This window comes from Phalacrocorax aristotelis, chromosome 10 (genome assembly GCF_949628215.1).
Source record: "Phalacrocorax aristotelis chromosome 10, bGulAri2.1, whole genome shotgun sequence".
Classification (NCBI taxonomy): Eukaryota; Metazoa; Chordata; class Aves; order Suliformes; family Phalacrocoracidae; genus Phalacrocorax; species Phalacrocorax aristotelis.
This window is the reverse complement of record NC_134285.1, coordinates 19,265,484-19,282,651: the sequence shown is the minus strand read 5'-3', so window position 1 is coordinate 19,282,651 and position 17,168 is coordinate 19,265,484. Positions and strand designations below refer to the sequence as shown.

The window sequence follows — 17,168 nt, the reverse complement described above, 5'->3', positions numbered from 1 at the left end:
GAGGCAGTTTGTTTGTAGACAAGGTTATAATTGCTGTAAGCGGGTTGGATGCGAGTCTGTGAAATGACTTCGGTATTATCTGTGCTCTTGGTGTCGCTCAGTCCACAGCCCCAGCGCAAGGCAAAGCAGATTGCTGAGGCCGTAAGGTAGTGAAACCCAGCGCTCACGTTAGCCTGCACCGTTCCCTAGCCTCCCTTCACTTCTGAATGAGGGTGCGTGGGGCAGGTGCTGTGCAAATGAGCGTGGCGTGTCATGTGTGTGCCCATGCTAATGAACCCCCGGGTCTGCAGAAATCTGCAGCTGGAAGTACGAGCAACGGCTTCATGCGGCGCATGGGGTGGTGTGCCTGATGTGCTGGAGGCCGCCCGTGGCTGCTCTGCACACTATCCACTTGCATGGCGCAGTTGACCTGCGGGTACCCGGCACGTGCCCCGTCAGCCCAGGCACACATTTGTCATGTTTCTGAAGGTCGGGCTTGCTGACCAGTGAGGCTGAACGAAACCTCTCCTCTCCAAAAGTCCTCCTCTGACGTGTCTTCCCGTGGGTGAAGCACTTACAGATCTCCAGGTGCTTCAATAGCTGGTATATGCTTGCAGACAAAGCAGTGCTCTGGGGCTCGCTCCTACTATGTGAGCCAGCGAGGCTTGAGCTGTTGGGATAAAAACTTCCCCTGTCCTTTGGTGATAGGAGTTTTAAGTGCCCATAGCTATCAGGTGTCTCGTCAGGCTCAGGCCAAACTGATCCCTTGTGGTTTTAATTGACGCTTCATGGAAATAAGTCCCATTAAAACAGTGAGGTGAAGGAGGCAAAAAGCAGCGTAAACAGGAGGACGTACGAGAGGAGTCTTTGTTCTTGTGTCCCCAGAGCAGCCCAGTGTGGTCTGGGAACAGTGTGGTGTCCTCAGCTAGGAAAACGGCACCTCTCTGTCTTTGAACTTCCCTGACATTTTGCGTTATTTCAGTCTCATTCTCTGGAGTTCAAGGTACTGGCTGTGCTACAGGAATTCAGAAGCATAAACACTCCTCAGTGTGGCTGGCACTAGGATGAGATGAAAAGGGAGATGGGAGAGAATAAAACACATCCATCCAAGAGCCAAACAAAAAGCTTACAGGGTTTGTCAACAAAGCAGTGCTGCCCAGAATGCCCACGTCCTTCCACCCTCCCTTCCCTCCTGGGCCCAAGGCACTTTCAAAGCCATAGAGGGCTTCTCTTGTAACTAACTTTAATACAGCGTATAAATTCAGGAGATTTTTCACATAAGCCAAGGCAACTTGTAGTAGGAAATTCCAAAGTCCACTGAGTGGCTTCTCTTTTTTCTGCAAGTGTAGTTTTTCCATAGCCTCACTGTAACTCTTTTTTTTTCCCCTTTTTATCCCTTTCTGTTCTTCCTGTGCATGGGGAATAATGCCGTGCTGAGCTAGGCTGTGTGCTGGTGGCATGTCACTGCCCCCTCATCTGCTGGGACTTTACTTTTTAGTGTTGCATCAGTCCTTGAGTTCTGAAAAACCCTCTGGATTTGGTGCTACTGAAGTCAGTGCTGTGTCATGAAAACTGGCAGTGCCAAAGTGTGACTCAGGGAAAATCTCTCATCCAAATTCTGCTCTTTGATTTTCCTCTCTGCCTTTGGGATGAGGTTATTGAGCTGAACATGATCTAACCCGATTTGAAGTTTCATGAAGGACTTCCAGGCCTAGGTTGACTCCAGCTTTTGGGACATATTGGCAGCGCTACCGTTCTGGCACCTAACGGTCTGGAATGTGTTATATGGAGAAGCGGCGAAGCGCACAGGTGACCTCACCTGCATGTTTTGTGCTGGGTATTTTATGCAAAGTCAGTCTGACATGTCCTGGGTGCAGCTATATACCCAGTAGACCCACTTCCTTTCCCCTGCTTCCCCATCCAGTCTTTCCTGGTAGCGGGAGGAGAAGAACAGGCTGTTACCAAGCCAGACACTGTTTCTGGACACATCCACTCTGTATACAGTGAGGACAAAGTGTTGCTGCGCCTCTACTGCAAGGGGGGAGCGCTTGGCAGAGCACGGCCTTTGCAGACTCTGTAGCAGCAGGGCACCGGCTGCTCTCTCGCTTGCACCTGCCGGTCAGGCCGTGTGTCGCTGCAGAGGCCGTCCAGGAGCTGTGATAATTTATTTTTTTTAATCTTTTGCTTTTCCTCTGCCTGTGAAACATCTGTAGGTAATTAAATGCACATTTCAGCCTGTCTCTTGAGCAGCAAGCAGACACATATGGAATAACACACGCACTACATACAACCAGCTGCAACTCCTGCAACTCCTGCTAAACCCAGCATGTGCCATTCCCTGTGATTCGCACGCTGCCTGCAAGCCCGTCTCTCCCCACTGCACATGGCGGAGCCCCATAGACCCTCTCAAGACCGTGGGTATGCATGCGGAGCTGCGCCTCTCCCTTCCAGCCCCTCCTGTGCCTGAGATCCCGCACCGGCTCCTCGGCAGCCTTCGAAGTCTGTGCTGGCCCCACTTTCTGGATGCTCAACCCTACGTTCTCCTCAAGTAGACTCAACCCAGCTGTTGGCTGCTTTTGCACCCAGCTGAGGAATGCTGGTCTGTTCCCTGCCACCCCCCGCTGAGCTGCGTGTCTGTATTGCCGTCAGCCACAAACACGAGTCTGGTCTCACTCGTTTTCTGACCCGGCATCTCATCTAGAAAAGAACACCAAGCACAGGTAAGTGGACTGTCATGGTTTTAGCTGGGATAGAGTTAATTTTCTTCACTGCAGCTGGCACAGTGCTGTGCTTTGGACTTAGCATGAAAACAATGTTGATAACGCACCGATGTTTTGGTTGTTGCTGGGCGGTGCTTGTGCTAGTCAAGGGCTTTTCCAGCTTCCCGGGCTCAGGGACCAGCAGTGTCGGTCAGCGGGTGGAGAGCGGTTGTGTCGTTTGTGTTTCTGCTTTTTTCTTTTTTTTTCCCTTTTCCATTTTATTATATTATCATAATTGTTACTATAATTATAAATTTTTTTATTGTAATTATTAAACTGTTATCATCTCAACCCACAAGGGGTTTTTTTGTGCTTTTGCTCTTCCTATTCTCTCCCCTGTCCCACAGGGGTGGGGGGAGCGAGCGAGCGGCTGCGTGGTGTTTAGTTGCCAGCTGAGGCTGAACCACGACATTCGTGCTTTGGTGATGCTGTATTTAAACGGCATTTTTTACTAAAGCTGGAATCATCTTGGTAGAGATTTACTTGTGTGAAGTCTCCGCAGTTCTTGACACGCCACCTTGAAACTGAGATGACACTATAGCACGTAAGAACCAGAGACTTTTTCTTCTGGTTTTGTCTTCTCTGAAGCCTTTTAACATTTCTGAGTTTATCCTTTTTCCTGCCCTACTAAGGACCATGTGCCTTCAGGAGCACTTGCTACATATGAAGGTCAGGGACGGATTAACTGGTGTCATCTACTTCATTTAGCTGGCTGTGCCACTGCAAAGCAGCTGGGTAGGTCCTGTCCTAAAGTACTTGAGGAAGTGGTGACTCAGGCCCATGTTCCTGGGCTGTGTGGGAACTGCTGGGCAGGAAAATGGAAAAGATTGAAGAAGGGAACAAAATCATGTGAATTGTGCTGGTTTTAGACTCAGAAAGTGTGTGAGTGGTAGTGCTTGTAAACATGTTTCTGTTGCATCTGGTTTCTACTGTGAGGTGACCTGACAGGCACGAGCTTGTCATAGGGAAGTCAGAGAAGAGAAACTGCACGTGCAAGGGGAAGCCACTAGACAGGGAAGCATCTCCAGAAACATCCGGCAGCACTTTGCAAACAAGGGCAGTTGTCTCACCGTCTGACAAGGCGGGTGCTCTTTCCCAGGCCAGCCGTAAGGCCAGTGGCAGCGCTGCCAGAAACTGGAACTGCACCCGCAGCCAGCTGCTTCCCCGGCCTGGCGAGTCATGACGTAGGAAGACGAAGCCTGTAGTGAAACATGTGCTGGGTAGGACACTGGCCTCGTGTATCACTGTTGGCCTGGCCCTTGCAAGCGCCGTGGTTGTATGACTGCCTCCAACCAGCAATTACCTTCCTTGCATTTGGTTCGTCCGAGGCAAGCCACCGTGATCCCCCAACTTTGAGCAGCAGTACAAACTTAAGCTGGGCGTATAGCAAGTGTCCCAGGGTGCTGGCTTCCACACTGACATGGCCAGAGTTCAAATCTGGGATGTTAACCTTTTAAATTCATCAACTGACCAAAACATGACCAGTTCCCAGACTCACAGGACACAATAAAAAGCTTCAGGAGAAAGAAGTTACGTGTTACCTCATTGTCTTAGTGACTTGAAGATGCAGAATGACAGTAGCAAGCTGCCATACTAGCCACTCCTGAAAAGGAGACCGTTTTTTGGAAGTCCACGGCAAAAAAACTTACGGGAAAGAAAATGGTAGTTCAGTGAAGTAGCACATCTGTGCTTAAAATGCTTAGTTTTTCACCAGAAGAAGAAACAGCAGCTGAAGGAACATTCCTAGTGCCGATGGCTGCTCACAAGGACTCACTGCTTGTCTTTTACCAGCAACGTGAAAGATCGCAGGGCCAACCCAAGCTAAATACGCCAAAAAAAGCAAGGGGCTTTCCATGTGAGACCACAGCAATGCAGCTTGCTTAGTGCACATCTGCTCTTGATTCCTGTCAGTGGGGCCTTTGAAAATTTGGAAGGTGCGATGTTTTTGTTTTATCTGGAGATATTTTGGTATCTGACCTCAGTCTTGTACTAGTGAGGAAGTGTCCCCATGCAGGCAAATTCATTTTTTTATCAGTTTGATTTTCCAGCTGGCTGTACAGCCCCCGTCAACTAGAAGATGCAGCTGCTCAGCTGAAGTGAGAACCTCTATGGAACAGGGAAAGCTTTCTCTAGTCTATTGTCCCCAAAACATGCACCTGCCTTTAGTGGTAGATTCAGTTGTTTCAATTAGTTTTCACTCCATCACTCAAGCCTCGAGGCAGGTAGTACTGGTACATACAGTGCCTCTAGCACCGAGGCAGCTGGTCACTATAGGAATCAGGGCAGCTGCACACTTCCCCTGTACACAAGGCAAGGGACAAATAACCACCTCCCTTACTGCAGCCAGCACATCTGGCTGTGGTGGCAGTTCCTTGTCCTTCTGCTATTACTTCTTGGAAACAGCAATGCCAAGTTATTCAGAACAGAAATCCTTCAACCTGCCAAGGGAGAACTACATTTCTGTGCCTGGCCTGCACAGTCATGAGGGAAGGCTCATACCTGTTGTCAGCACCAGCACTCCAGGATCAAAAAGAGCTGGGAAGGGAAAGTCACTAAGTCACTGTTTCCCAAAGGGAAGGGGTCAATAGATGTCTTCCAGTAAATCCAGAGGCAAGCTGCTCAGCAGAAAACAAACCATAGGAACTACAGCAGCTTTACCAGCTAGGTTTTTTTTTTCCTTTAAAAAAACAATTTAAAAAATTAAAAAAGGATCAGTTTGAACTTAACATCAGTAATGAAAAAAAACCAACAGCAAAGTACAGAAGACTTTGTCAGTTTGTTTTATTACTGGGCACAGCACAGTACCACTTCATTTACATACAAGCCACAGTAATACAAACTGTCCGTACCTTTTTTTTTTTTTAAATAATAAAAACCCCACATGACGTTTGGGAGGAGTCAAATGTCCCAGGGTCAGCTCTCAGAAGCTATTTTGCTGCAGTTGCAGTAGCAGAGTTTTCTTACAAACTACTGTGGGTTTTCATGCTGTTAATACATGAAGCTGAAAGTTTGAGCTTGCAGCAGTGCCTCTGCTTAACACCATCAGGGCAGGCTTTTCAGTAGCTCAAAGGCTTACAAATATGTTCAGTCATAGCCCTTCGCAGTCAAATAAAAGCAAACCAGACAGACACTCAGGTACAGAACTAGAACCCTCAAATGCTTCTACAGAAACCCTGGTTATCCCCTAAAGCACCAGAGGTTTAACTAGCTCTGTACCAGATAAAGTGCTGCTGCATCCAGGCAGCTTTCCTGCCGAGAGCACATGCTTCCCACACAGGCAGGACCATTTATTATGGAGTCAGTTCAGTCTGTAGCAGCACAAGGTCAGTGAAGCTTGGAGAAAAGCTTCTGTCATTAAAGCAGGCTTAGCTCCTCAGAAAACCAATTTAAAACTAGAAGGCACAAATGCAAGGTTGAATGCGGGCCACACACCACTGCTGCATGTGAGCAGTTTAGATATCCCTCCTAAGGGGAAATACACAATAAATACAATACGACATTGTAAAAATTAAGTGCATTACTGTGATCCTTCACAACATAAGGAACTAGGATCCAAAGAGCCTACAGAGGCCAGTTCACTTACTATTGCACAGAAGTCCTGAAATTTAGTGTCAGGTTCTACAGTTCTATACTTTTTAGTCGTTGTAGTGGAGGCAGGACATGGCAAGGCAAAAAAAGGAGGTCTTATTTGGCAGAACCTGCCAAAGTCTCCACCACCAAACGAACAGCCTCTTGCCAATCTGAGGTAGAATTGCATATATACTGCTTAAACCCAGTCAAGTCCTGCTCAACTAGACTTCAAAGAAAAAAGTGCACAGAATAGAACAGATGAGCCTCTTTCTTCTCGAAAGAAAGACTGCTTCAGGTTTGACCCCTGGAAGTAAGTCTCACAGAATGAAGTCCCGGTGAAGATCCCTGCTCCCCACCTGGAAAGCAGCAATGGGTATCACGGTGCTCCAGGTAAGGAGTGTAATTGTAACAGGTAATAATGGCAAGTCCTAGAGCAAGTATGTCTTACTCCACCTCCTCCCTTCCCCTACTACGTGCTAATTCTCCATTCACTCAGTCCAGTATATTTTATCAGAGTTAAGATTGTCCCCATTGCTTTCTCCATTACATCCCTTCTACTGTGACCCTGCAAGAAAAATTTTCCCTTTCAACCGTTAGCCTTCTGAGGGACACTTGCTGTTTCTTCTAGAGACTCCTCTGTGCAGTACAAACATGGGAGGATGGAAATAAGAGCCTCTTCGATGGAGAAGAGATGTTTATCCTCTGCTTGAGGACAAAAGTAGCGCATGAAGTCTGCCAGCCTCAGCAAGTACTCAATGTTATGACCAGCACAACCGCTGGAGACAATGATTTGAGCTGCAATGTCTTCTTCAGATGCTGGGCCGAGGTAAGAAGGGTTCTGGGGTGTTGCAATGTAAACAAGAGCCAGGATGGGTTCCTCCACATCTTTGTCCTGAGGGTGGAACTTCACTAACTTGGTGTCGTAGCCTCCTAGGACAGCTTCTCGCATGTTGAGATACTGGAGCGACGCAGCAATTTGTTCCCCACAGACTTTGTAGGCTACACCCCACGTGCACGCCTAAAAGCGAAAGAGCAAAAGGTAGTTACGGGATGCTGTAAGGGCAGCGGACGAGTCCGGTGGGATTTCAGAGCAAGCCTGCCTTGCTTTGGCGGGGTCTCTGCACAACCCATAACGGGGCAGAGGTACCACACGCCCCTCACGCCCCCAGGAGGGCGTGAGAGCTGCAGTTTCCAGCTGCTGGTGCGGGCACCGCCACCCGTGGGCACCCTGGCACCCCACGGCCCGCCATGGGGACACCCTCGGTACTCACCCCGCGGTCCTCCAGCAGCGTCACCACTCGTCCGGGCTGCGAGGTGGAAGCAAAGGGAGAGGCATCAGGACTCCATCCCGCGCCAGCAGCCCCCCCAGCGCCCCCGGCCCCCGCCGCCCCCCGCCCTTACCGTCCTCTCGCTGCCGCGGTGGAAGGTGTCACCCTGCCAGAAGCGCCGGCTGTAACCGCGGATGAAACCCACTTTCCGTGACGTAAACTCGAAGCCCGGCCTCCACACCAGCGAGCCGTACCCGAAAATCCACACCGGCGGCGCCGGCTTCTGCTCCGCGCCCCGCGGCTCCCCAGGGGCCGAGGAGGAGAGGAGGGGTGGGGGGGACGGGGGTGGCGCCGGGGGCGGCTCCGGGCGCTCCTCGGGGCGCTGCGGGTCACCCTTCATGGCGGCGGCCCGTCCCGCGATGCAGCGCCAAAGCGCTCGCGGAGCGGTACCGGCCGCCGCCGCCATTTAAAGGCCGTCCGGGGCCGGCCCCGCCCCCGCCCCCTCATTGGCGCGGCGCGGCTTGCGCCGGGGTGATGCAACGAGGGCGGGATGTTTCGTCGCGATGGGGTAAAGCAGGGAGGGGGTTGCGTCAGGCAGCCGTTGCCCCTCGGGCCGCGGGCGGGCGCGGCGTGAGAAGGCGGGGCTTGGCGGGAGCTGGGGGGATCGATCCGTTCTGTCAGCGCCCGGGGTGGGGTCGGGAGATGGCGTCACCCGCCAGGTTCCCGCCCGGTGACCCCCAGGGGGTCGATCACCTGCTTGCCAGACCCCTGCCCACAGGAATAAACCTGGGGTGCATGGAGCGGACTGCGCCGTGCCCAAGAGGGAGAAACTGGGGTGGAATAAGCAAGCAAGCCCTCCTCGAGAGCCTGCCCCGCGCTCCCGCGTTTGGCTTATCCAAGAACATCATCAGTTGCCTTCAAAAACCAAGCAGTTAGTATTAAACTGGGGGAAGTGCCAGCTCCCATGTTAACAGGGCTGAGGCATAAGGCATATAGGTGAAACAGAGCGATAGAATCAACGCGAATGCGAGGAAATGCTGCGGAATCTGGGCAGCTGAGTGCATTTTCTCTTGTACTAAATCCCAGCTGGAGTGTGGGCTTGTGATAGGCACCATTTGTTAGCCAAGAGCTGTCTGTGTATGAGGTGGAGACCCAGCTGTAAATCAGCTTTAAGCAGGTTGTGATGGCTAAAGAGCCCAGCAAAAGAGGTGGGCTCAAATTACAAAGTTGCTCGCTTTGGTAGCAGGAAGGAGGGGAAGAATGAGAAGCAAAGCCATTGGGATATTTTTATAGAAGTCTTTCTCATTTTTGTTCTTGTTTTCTGTATCTAATCACTCCAAACAGTCTATTTACAATCTTTTCTTTAGTTTCCTGTTGGGTCCCATCCAACCAGCACCCACTTTTCTATTCCACTTAACAGGGCGTTGTAGCTACAACGCACACAGACTGTAGTGGGTGCTTCCTGTACCTTGGCACATTCACCACTGGTGACATCAACAGCTTGCATGGCTCTCGCATCTGTCCTGCTGTACCGTGCCTTACACAGCATGCCCTCCTCTCCTGCCCTGCGTGACTGACTCTCTGACTTGTCACCTTGGATGACCCTTCACAAGGTCAGCCTTAACAGAGCCCAAAGCTCCTTAATTTTCCTCTCCACTTGCACTTTTCCTAGTCACCTTCTCTGTCTTACTCAGGCTCAAAGGCATGGGTCAGCGCTGCATCCTCCCAGCCCTTCTCACTGCACACACATGCCGTTACAGGCTTGCAGCCTCTTACTCCTTCTCGTAGGTTCCTTTCCATAGGCAGAATGTAAATCCATCCCATTTGTACAGCTGCCATACTCAGAGGCCTTGGTCACAGACAAGAAAGTGCTCTAGAAAGCGTTGTCCTTAGCAGCTTTCTGTGTCAAAGCTTTGCTTGGCAGAACAAGAAATAAATCTCTAGTCTTACATTTTCAGTCTTGCGGATCCTGGCTTCTAAGATACAAGACTCCTGCCTTAGCTGTGCAGTTTGTCCATGCTAAAATAGTGTGGCCTTTTAATCACATGAAACCAGTTTCATGTGGGAGTTAAACCAGACCCCCTCTGTCCCATTGCAGCAAGCCTATATTATTCATGTTTAGTTCCTTATTTTTTTCCTGCTAAAATCAAGGAAATTTGAGCAAAACCCCAATATGTAGTTAATAAAAGCATTAAAAATTGTTAATAAAAGTTTTAAAAAGTTAATAAAAACATTAAAATTATTTAGCTGTAGCTGCATCATCCTTTTCAAGCAAGGGCACAAACAGTGACAGACGAATCAGTGTCTAAAACATAAGCTGAAGAAGCTCTTGCTAGGTTCTGGTCTTTGTGATACCAGTAAGCAAAATCTAGCCTCTTCTTCAGCTTTCCCGAGGATGTGAATGTTATCCATCTGAGAAATGCACTGGATTACGCACGTCTTGCAAATGAAGCGCTAGATATCTTATCTACTAGTGCAAGCCAAGGAAAATTGGATCAAGAAATAAAAAATATGCTACTGGGAAGTGACTGCACGCTTGCTGACGGGGGAGGAAAATGGCTCTCTCCATTGCAGAGCTGTCTCAATTCTACGTCCTTTGCCAAAGGCTCTGCTACGTAGCTAGGCCAGATTTGCAACAGAGAGCCAACATCTAAAGCAAAAGCCTTAGGGTACCAGCTTCAGATCCCACACCAGTTAAACGCTACAGATCTCTGCTCCCTTCAGTGCTGTTACACCCAGATCAACTAGGAATGAGGTTAGAAACTCCTTTTGAAATCAAGTCCATGATTGTCTTGTGTAAAGACATTGGAATATTGCTCCATCATGAGAAGCACAGCCTGGGGGAAGACTATTATTAAAGTCGGGGCACATACAGCAAGAGGTTAAGAATTTTTTTTTTTGTTTCAAGCTTTCATTAATCCATTTCTTGTTACTGACTACCTTCATTGTACATTGGTTAAATAAACCAAAGGGCGTGAGGATGACTGCAGTGAAGGGTATCTTACAGATGGAATAGATGCGGCTGTGTAAGTACAGCAGGTGGATACTAAGGAGAGGATTTAGCGTCTGTCAGCATTGTTGAGCTTGCATTCACAAGGCAAGGAGAACAGCCTGCCAAACTACATCACATGAACGCTCAAACAGGTGTGAGGGAGGATGTGGAGTGGCAATGGATTTAACTGTTAAGGAACATGAGGTAGATTCAGGAGTACAACAAAAGGAGAGGGGGAAAAAACCATAGGGCTTTAACGGTTTAACAGTGACTAAGGGGAAAAGTAATGGAAGATAATGGTTATACTCTATTAGTTACAATAACAAAATTCTTGATAGCAGTAAGAATGTTCTATTTTGGCCTGGAAACCTTTAGGAAGGGGAAAAAGTAAATCACAGCTTTATTTCTTACCTGAAATAAAGGTAAGAAAAGGTAAGAAAGGTAATACAATATGTTATTATCCTGGAACTAGTTTTTCCAGGTTTGGGGAAAAGGAGGAGCTAGTTTCTCTCTAGCAGTATGTGCTCTGCTTCCCCAAAGTGAGCATTCCCATGTTAGTGCCAGGTGACTATCAGTGCCAGACCTGCCTGTTTTTCAGGCTAGTGGTGAATCAGAGCCAGAGGAACCAACACAGGGCTGGCGTGACACGTAGCAGTGTATTGGAACGGCCATTAGCTTCGTCTTGTGTTTCAGGCTCTTATTTGCTTCAGTAAGCTGCGGGCACACACTGGGTTTTACCAAAAGTTGCTCCATTCAGAAAACACCGACTGGGGAGAGAAGGATTACCAGTTCATTTCCAGGTACCACCACATCTTTCTCCAACAGCTTGGCACTGCTTCCCTCTTTCTGTAGTAAGCAGACAGGAGAATTTAAAAAAATAAATCTGTCCCTTCTCCCTAAGGCTTCAGTAAAGATTACAGCTACTGCAATTGGAGGTGAGGTTCAAACAATGCCACAGGCATTTTAAAGCGGTGTAAATCAGTACTATTCCCCTGATATTCCCAATGCCATATCCATGTGCCTCACCAAGGGTCTTACTCACTTCTGTTTGTTGAATCCAGTCCTTACGCATTTACAAATCTCCTCCAGATGTGAACACTTACCATGTAAATATGCAGTCATCCCTGTTTCGAACACGGAAATACAGATGGGGTATTGTCAAAGCTTCTGTAATAAAGCTTGGGGATCAGGAGTGATGTATGGAACGGTGGGCAGGGGTGTATTTGGATTTGTTTGCTACATCCAAAAGGAATGCACGTTCGTTGTTAAATGCTTTAACTCACGGGGTTAAATACAGTCCTGAGCAAGAGAACAAAAAAATGGCAAAGGGCATACCAGTACTTTAAAGAGAACAACCCTAAACTCTAGTGGACACAGTACTGTAAGGACACCAGACTGAAAAACAGAAGTCTACGTATCTGGAACAACAAGGAAACTGTGTAGATAAAGCACTGTTCCGGTGGAAATCAAACAAGCCTGCCACGCAAGTCTCCACATTTAGGTGTCTGCTTGTTAACACTCATAATAGGATTAATAGTTTGGGGGATTCTTCTGCAGGACAGAACATCAGCTGCTGCTGCTGCCGCCCCACTCCACTTTCAGTCTGTTCACCCCTATAGCTGCTACAGCTCTGGCTGCTGTCAGCTCTGCTGTTCGTTTTTGCAGCCTGTCCAATTCGTATCCCAAAGACTGGTGAATGCCCACAGATGGGAACGACAAACTTGATTGAGCCATGACAAACTTGATTTGTATTTGAATTAGTTACATGAGGGGGAAAAAAATTAATCCACAGACCCAAAGAGCATTTTAACATGCTATCAATCCCCGGTGGCCTGGTAGTTGACTGAGAAGTCCTCTGAAGAAAACCCAGCATTATCGGTTTGGCTTTTGAGTCTTGTACACCCAAGGGACCTGCTGCTCTATGCTTTTTGCTGACTTCCCTTCCCATTCTCACTCCAAACTGGTGGGCGGTTTTGACCCTGCTGGCAGGAGCTGGCCTCCGCTGCCCTGATCACCCTGCCCCTCTGTCGCGTTCCCTGGGGCTGACTGACACTGAGGTCCCCCCGGCATCAGTGCATCAAAAATTCCTCTGTAAGGAATCAGAATTCCAAATTCAGACTGGATTTTGTCTTGGTTAAAGGCACACATAGTGAGCAGAGACTGAGGAGGCAGTGTGGAGGGTTGTAGCAGGAGCTTAGGGAACTTTGTCTTTTCTTCCTTTAGGGTAGAAAAGAAACTCAAACACTTCCTACTAGCACAGCTTGAGGGACGGGCAAATTGGATACTGAATGTAAAAGCTGAGAACAGACCTGCTGGAAACCCCTTTTGCTTAAGCCCAAAGCATCCCAAGCCAAGGAGCTCGCGAGTGCCAGGCCATGAGCCGTGAACTAGATTGGCTCATCCTTCGGTACAGGGTAACTCCCTGCTCTTTACTCTTTACTTTGCTCCCTGTAGCCTTACTCTGCTGCCCAGACACCACGCTGACACCTAGAAGGGCATTTTGAGGAGTCATGTAGATGTCTACATTGGCAGCTTTAAGGTGAGACACAGATGGAGGAGGCATGGGCTCACATGGCTTGGGCAGGGAACCTCAGCCTTCACTGTAAATGTCAGCACCTTACCCCAGCTGATTTAGTGTTGTCATTTAGCTTCACTTCAGGAGATGGTTTAGTTTCACTTCCAGTATAAAGAGAAGAGAAATGGGTTTACAGCTAAAATTTTAACAAAGCGGATTTGAGAAAAACCTGAAGAAACTGGTTGGTAAAAGCAGGTAAACTGTAAAGTCCAAAGACAGAAATGTGGAAGACCCTCAGAATTCTAACTCAAAGGTAGAAAGCAATCTACAATTTGCATCCTAAGCAGGGAAGGAAAAATGTTTAGGGAAGTAACCACCTGATTTCAAAAAGGGTTTAAGAACGAACAGGGAGCTCATACAGGATGGAAAAGGAATAATGCAACAGAGAAACCTCTTTTTTTGGCGCTTTTCTATGGAATGAAGCAAGAGCTGCAGAAGTAGGGGGTAATTTACACACTGCAAATGGTTTAAAACTCAGTAAGAAGCTTTCTAGTCAAATGAAAAGAGGATCAAGAAAGAAGTGAGATAACAGGCAGCGATACAACTGTCAAGGCTGAAGATAGCTTTGGTGCAAACCAATAAAAGGCAGGACGGTGATTGTTGTGAGGCTTTTAAAAAATTACTACATCTGAAGCAAAAAAGTTCTAAGAACTCCTGGTGCTTTCGTCAAGGGAGGTGAAAGAACAGACACAAAGAAGGAGTTTATTAGCAAGAAATGTAAATACATCTAAGTGGGGCAGGTACCACATGACAGCAAGCAGTGCCTGTATTTGAGACAGGAAAAATAAAACACAGCGTAGCAAACTGAAGACCTGTTAGCCTGATCTCAGTAACACAAATCTTCCTATTAGCGAAACACTTCACTGCAGTCCAGCTTCACAGCTGTCTTCGATAATTGACTTTTGCAGAGAAAAGAATGTGCAGATGTGATTTGCCTATGCTTCAGCGAAGTATTTAGTAGGCTAACGCATGACAAGCTATTAGGTGAGATGCAGACAGGAACTGTTAAGGGGGAGATGACTGCACTGTATAAGAGAGGAGAACTGGGGGGCATTAAGTGGGTACCGTTATTCTGAGACATGCCAGTGTGGTTCCTGGCTGCGTGAGGGGAGCACCTGCCAAATCAACAAGAGTAAACGCTGTTGCACAATACCCTGCTGAAGCCGCAACTGAAAGACTGTTTACATTTCAAAAGGAAGATGAAAGCACGGACAGAACAGGGCAGAGCTATTAGGCTGATCGAGGGGATGAAGAACCCTCCCTCCCAGAGCATGCTGGACTTGCTTAGTCTGGCCATGTGTAAACAGGGAAGTAGGACTGGGATCCCAATGGATGGGACTTTTGGGAAATGGAATTTCCCAAATTCCACTCCAAATAGGAATGGGAAATGGTCATTACATCGCAGGCTTTATCATGGTGACTGTGGGAAAGAGAAGGAGAAGGGAGTTGTTATTCAAACTGAATCAGCACAAAAGCATATAAACGTTATCTGGACACGGGTGGCATAGACTGGAGATGGGAAAGAATATCCTAACCTGCAGAGCAGCAAGTTTTAAAAATTGCAACCCCTGCTCCTCCAGATGAAGAGCCAATAACAGAAAAATAACTACTTTATGTAGATCTAACTGCACCAGAGGATTTGTAATGTCATTATATGTATTACCGGCGGGGCCTTTCCGTCCAACACTCTTGTTTGAGGAGCAGAAAGTTTCCATTTCAGAAGCATCACAGGACATAGCCAGAGAATAGCCTCAGTCAGTTGGAGCCAAGCTCCAGAATTTCCACTGATTTGTGGTGTCGGAAAGGTTTCATCAGTTTACAATAGTAAGGTTTTGTCCTGACTTGCTTGCAGCTGTTCTTGGCCACATCATTACAGCATCTTCATAACAAGCATTGCTTCTCTGTGGTATAGATGTTATGGATTCATTTTCTCCTAAACCCAAGACACAGCTAGCTAGAGAATGACCACAATGCCCCGAACAGGCACAGACTGAGAGTTCTGAAATATCTGACTGATGTACTAATGGCAAAGCATGAGCTGCAGAACAAATGCAAACCCTGAAGCACCATCTCAATCCCTGACTACTGAGAAACCCCAAACAAGGTGATGTTACAGCATCATCTGGAATTTGGAAGGGTAGAAGGAAGTTGAAATTCATGTTCTATTTGCCAGCAGAAAAGTGAGCTGCAAGGTCTATCACCAAGCTTTAAGAAATGACCAGAACTAGCTGGCACGCTTTCTGAAGATGAAAAACAGCAGCTCCCCAAGGATAATAATGGCACAAGAGGCTTTTCCTTGGGAACAAAGCCCATAAACCACACAGCTAAAGAGATGTGAGAAAGGCCAATAAAGAGAGTAAGGATGAAGTCCGGAATGAGACTAAGCAGTGCAAAGAGGAACCAAATCCTCCCTCTACCAGCCAGTTGGTAGAGCCCAGCATACCCTGCTGCAAGGAGAGCTGCCAGTCCCCCACCTCCTTGCTGTGGCCAGAGGGAAGGACTTCCACCTGCAGCAGTCACTAATAGTCTTCCTCTGAGAAAGAAAGGAAACCCACCTGCTACTCACTCATCCAAATCTTATCAAGGCAAAAAGGAGGGTAGTAACAGTGCTTCTGTTTAGACTTTTGGTTGTTCCAGAGCAGGAAGATGTGTGCGTGGACCGTCCGATCAAAGCAATAAACCAATCACTCACCATGTGGGCCTTACAGATCAGCGTGGCGAAAGAGAGGTATCTTGATAAGAACTGCTCCTTCACTGGATCCTCTCTTCTTTACAGTTTCTAATCTCTAAGTATGCCTCACTTATATTGCATTCCACTCTTTTGAACATTTGAGTGTTGCTGCAAGCGACCGAGCTAGCTAAGGTGATGCTTAATGCAGAGAATGACAGTGTTCTATGCTGTTGTATCAGTAAATGGGATTTGCTTATTTCTGGAACTACTAAAAGTCTGGTTGCTGTGACAAAATACCCTAAATGGTTTTGAAGCTGTGGCTCATACCAAGCAGGTTATTGTTAGTGACAAATACTGAAAAACTTTCCTTTAAACATGGCCACGCTGGGCAGAATTTTGTGTTCTGATGTTAAGACAATGCCTCTGTCTGAAGGGAATTTGCAGTCCTTGGGAGAATTCCTATAATAAACAGTTGAAAATATTTGTTTTTATGTTTTAGTACCTCTGGTGGCTATATTGAGAACTGTTTGAGGTTTGAAAAGTAGCTGTAGATGTGTTGTACGTGAGCTAACATGTTTGGTTTTGAGGTATTAATAGGAGAGACTCTGGCTTAACAGTAATTCCACTCCTTTTGTGATTTCCTAAATCATGTCCATGTAGGTTTGGGACCCATACTTCTCAGCTCTCTCACAGTAAACCCTGCTTTCTTCTCCCTTTAGTTTGGTAACCTAGGTCTGCAGTTTCCCTTGTTGAATCTTTTTGTGATTAGCCCAGCAGATCTGAATATCTGTCTTTACTAATTACAGGCGCTCTTCCCAAAGATGGGAAGCAGAATGTGCCAATGATCACCACCTTCCTGAAAGCACAATGCTATTTATTTAGAACAAAACATTATGGAAAAAGCACTTAATAAGCCAAGAAATGACTCACACACCTGCTAAGCATTGCCTGTCTCCCTTGTTGTGCCCTGGCAAATATGATACGCAAGTTCTGCCAGCTCTTTAATTCAGAGAGAGCATCTGTGTGTCAGATCAGGCTGTCTCTCTGCCCCAGAAGACAAAGCTGAGTGCCAGGATAGCAGGCACGGAGGGCTTGCGAGAATACGTGCAGGTTCCACAGAAACAACCTCTTCCATCTTGGAGTACAAACCCATAAGTAACATGTGCTGCCCCGCAGTCGGTCCAGGCCATCCTTTCCATGCTGTGGGCTAGCAGTCAGTTCTTGAGCATCTCTCCAAAGTTGGATATGCTCCTGTCTGTGACCTGGGTGCCCGGCATGCTGCTCTGTGAAGTCAAGTGCCTGCCACCTTCTCACATGTGGGGCCAGCAAGAACTTGCATGGCTGAGAGTACTCA

The 17,168-nt window shown here is 47.6% G+C and overlaps 1 protein-coding gene across 1 annotated transcript; it reads right to left on the bottom strand.

Moving 5' to 3' along the window:
- Positions 1-5,495: 5,495 nt before the first annotated feature.
- CHAC1 (ChaC glutathione specific gamma-glutamylcyclotransferase 1) lies at positions 5,496-8,076 on the bottom strand. The gene is made up of 3 exons (XM_075105562.1): positions 7,710-8,076; positions 7,580-7,615; positions 5,496-7,326 (listed from the first exon to the last, which is right to left on the bottom strand). The coding sequence occupies exons 1-3, from the start codon at positions 8,040-8,042 to the stop codon at positions 6,895-6,897; spliced, it is 801 nt and encodes a 266-aa protein (XP_074961663.1). The 5' UTR covers positions 8,043-8,076; the 3' UTR covers positions 5,496-6,894.
- Positions 8,077-17,168: the final 9,092 nt, after the last annotated feature.

Bases quoted from the DNA above. Each gene is read 5' to 3' on its own strand.
- CHAC1 (XM_075105562.1), bottom strand. From the start codon at position 8,042: ATGGCGGCGGCGGCCGGTACCGCTCCGCGAGCGCTTTGGCGCTGCATC. The intron at 7,616-7,709 runs GTAAGGGCGGGG...TCCACCTCGCAG, and splicing joins ACCGCGGCAGCGAGAGGACG to CCCGGACGAGTGGTGACGCT. The intron at 7,327-7,579 runs GTGAGTACCGAG...TTTCGCTTTTAG, and splicing joins CGCTGCTGGAGGACCGCGGG to GCGTGCACGTGGGGTGTAGC.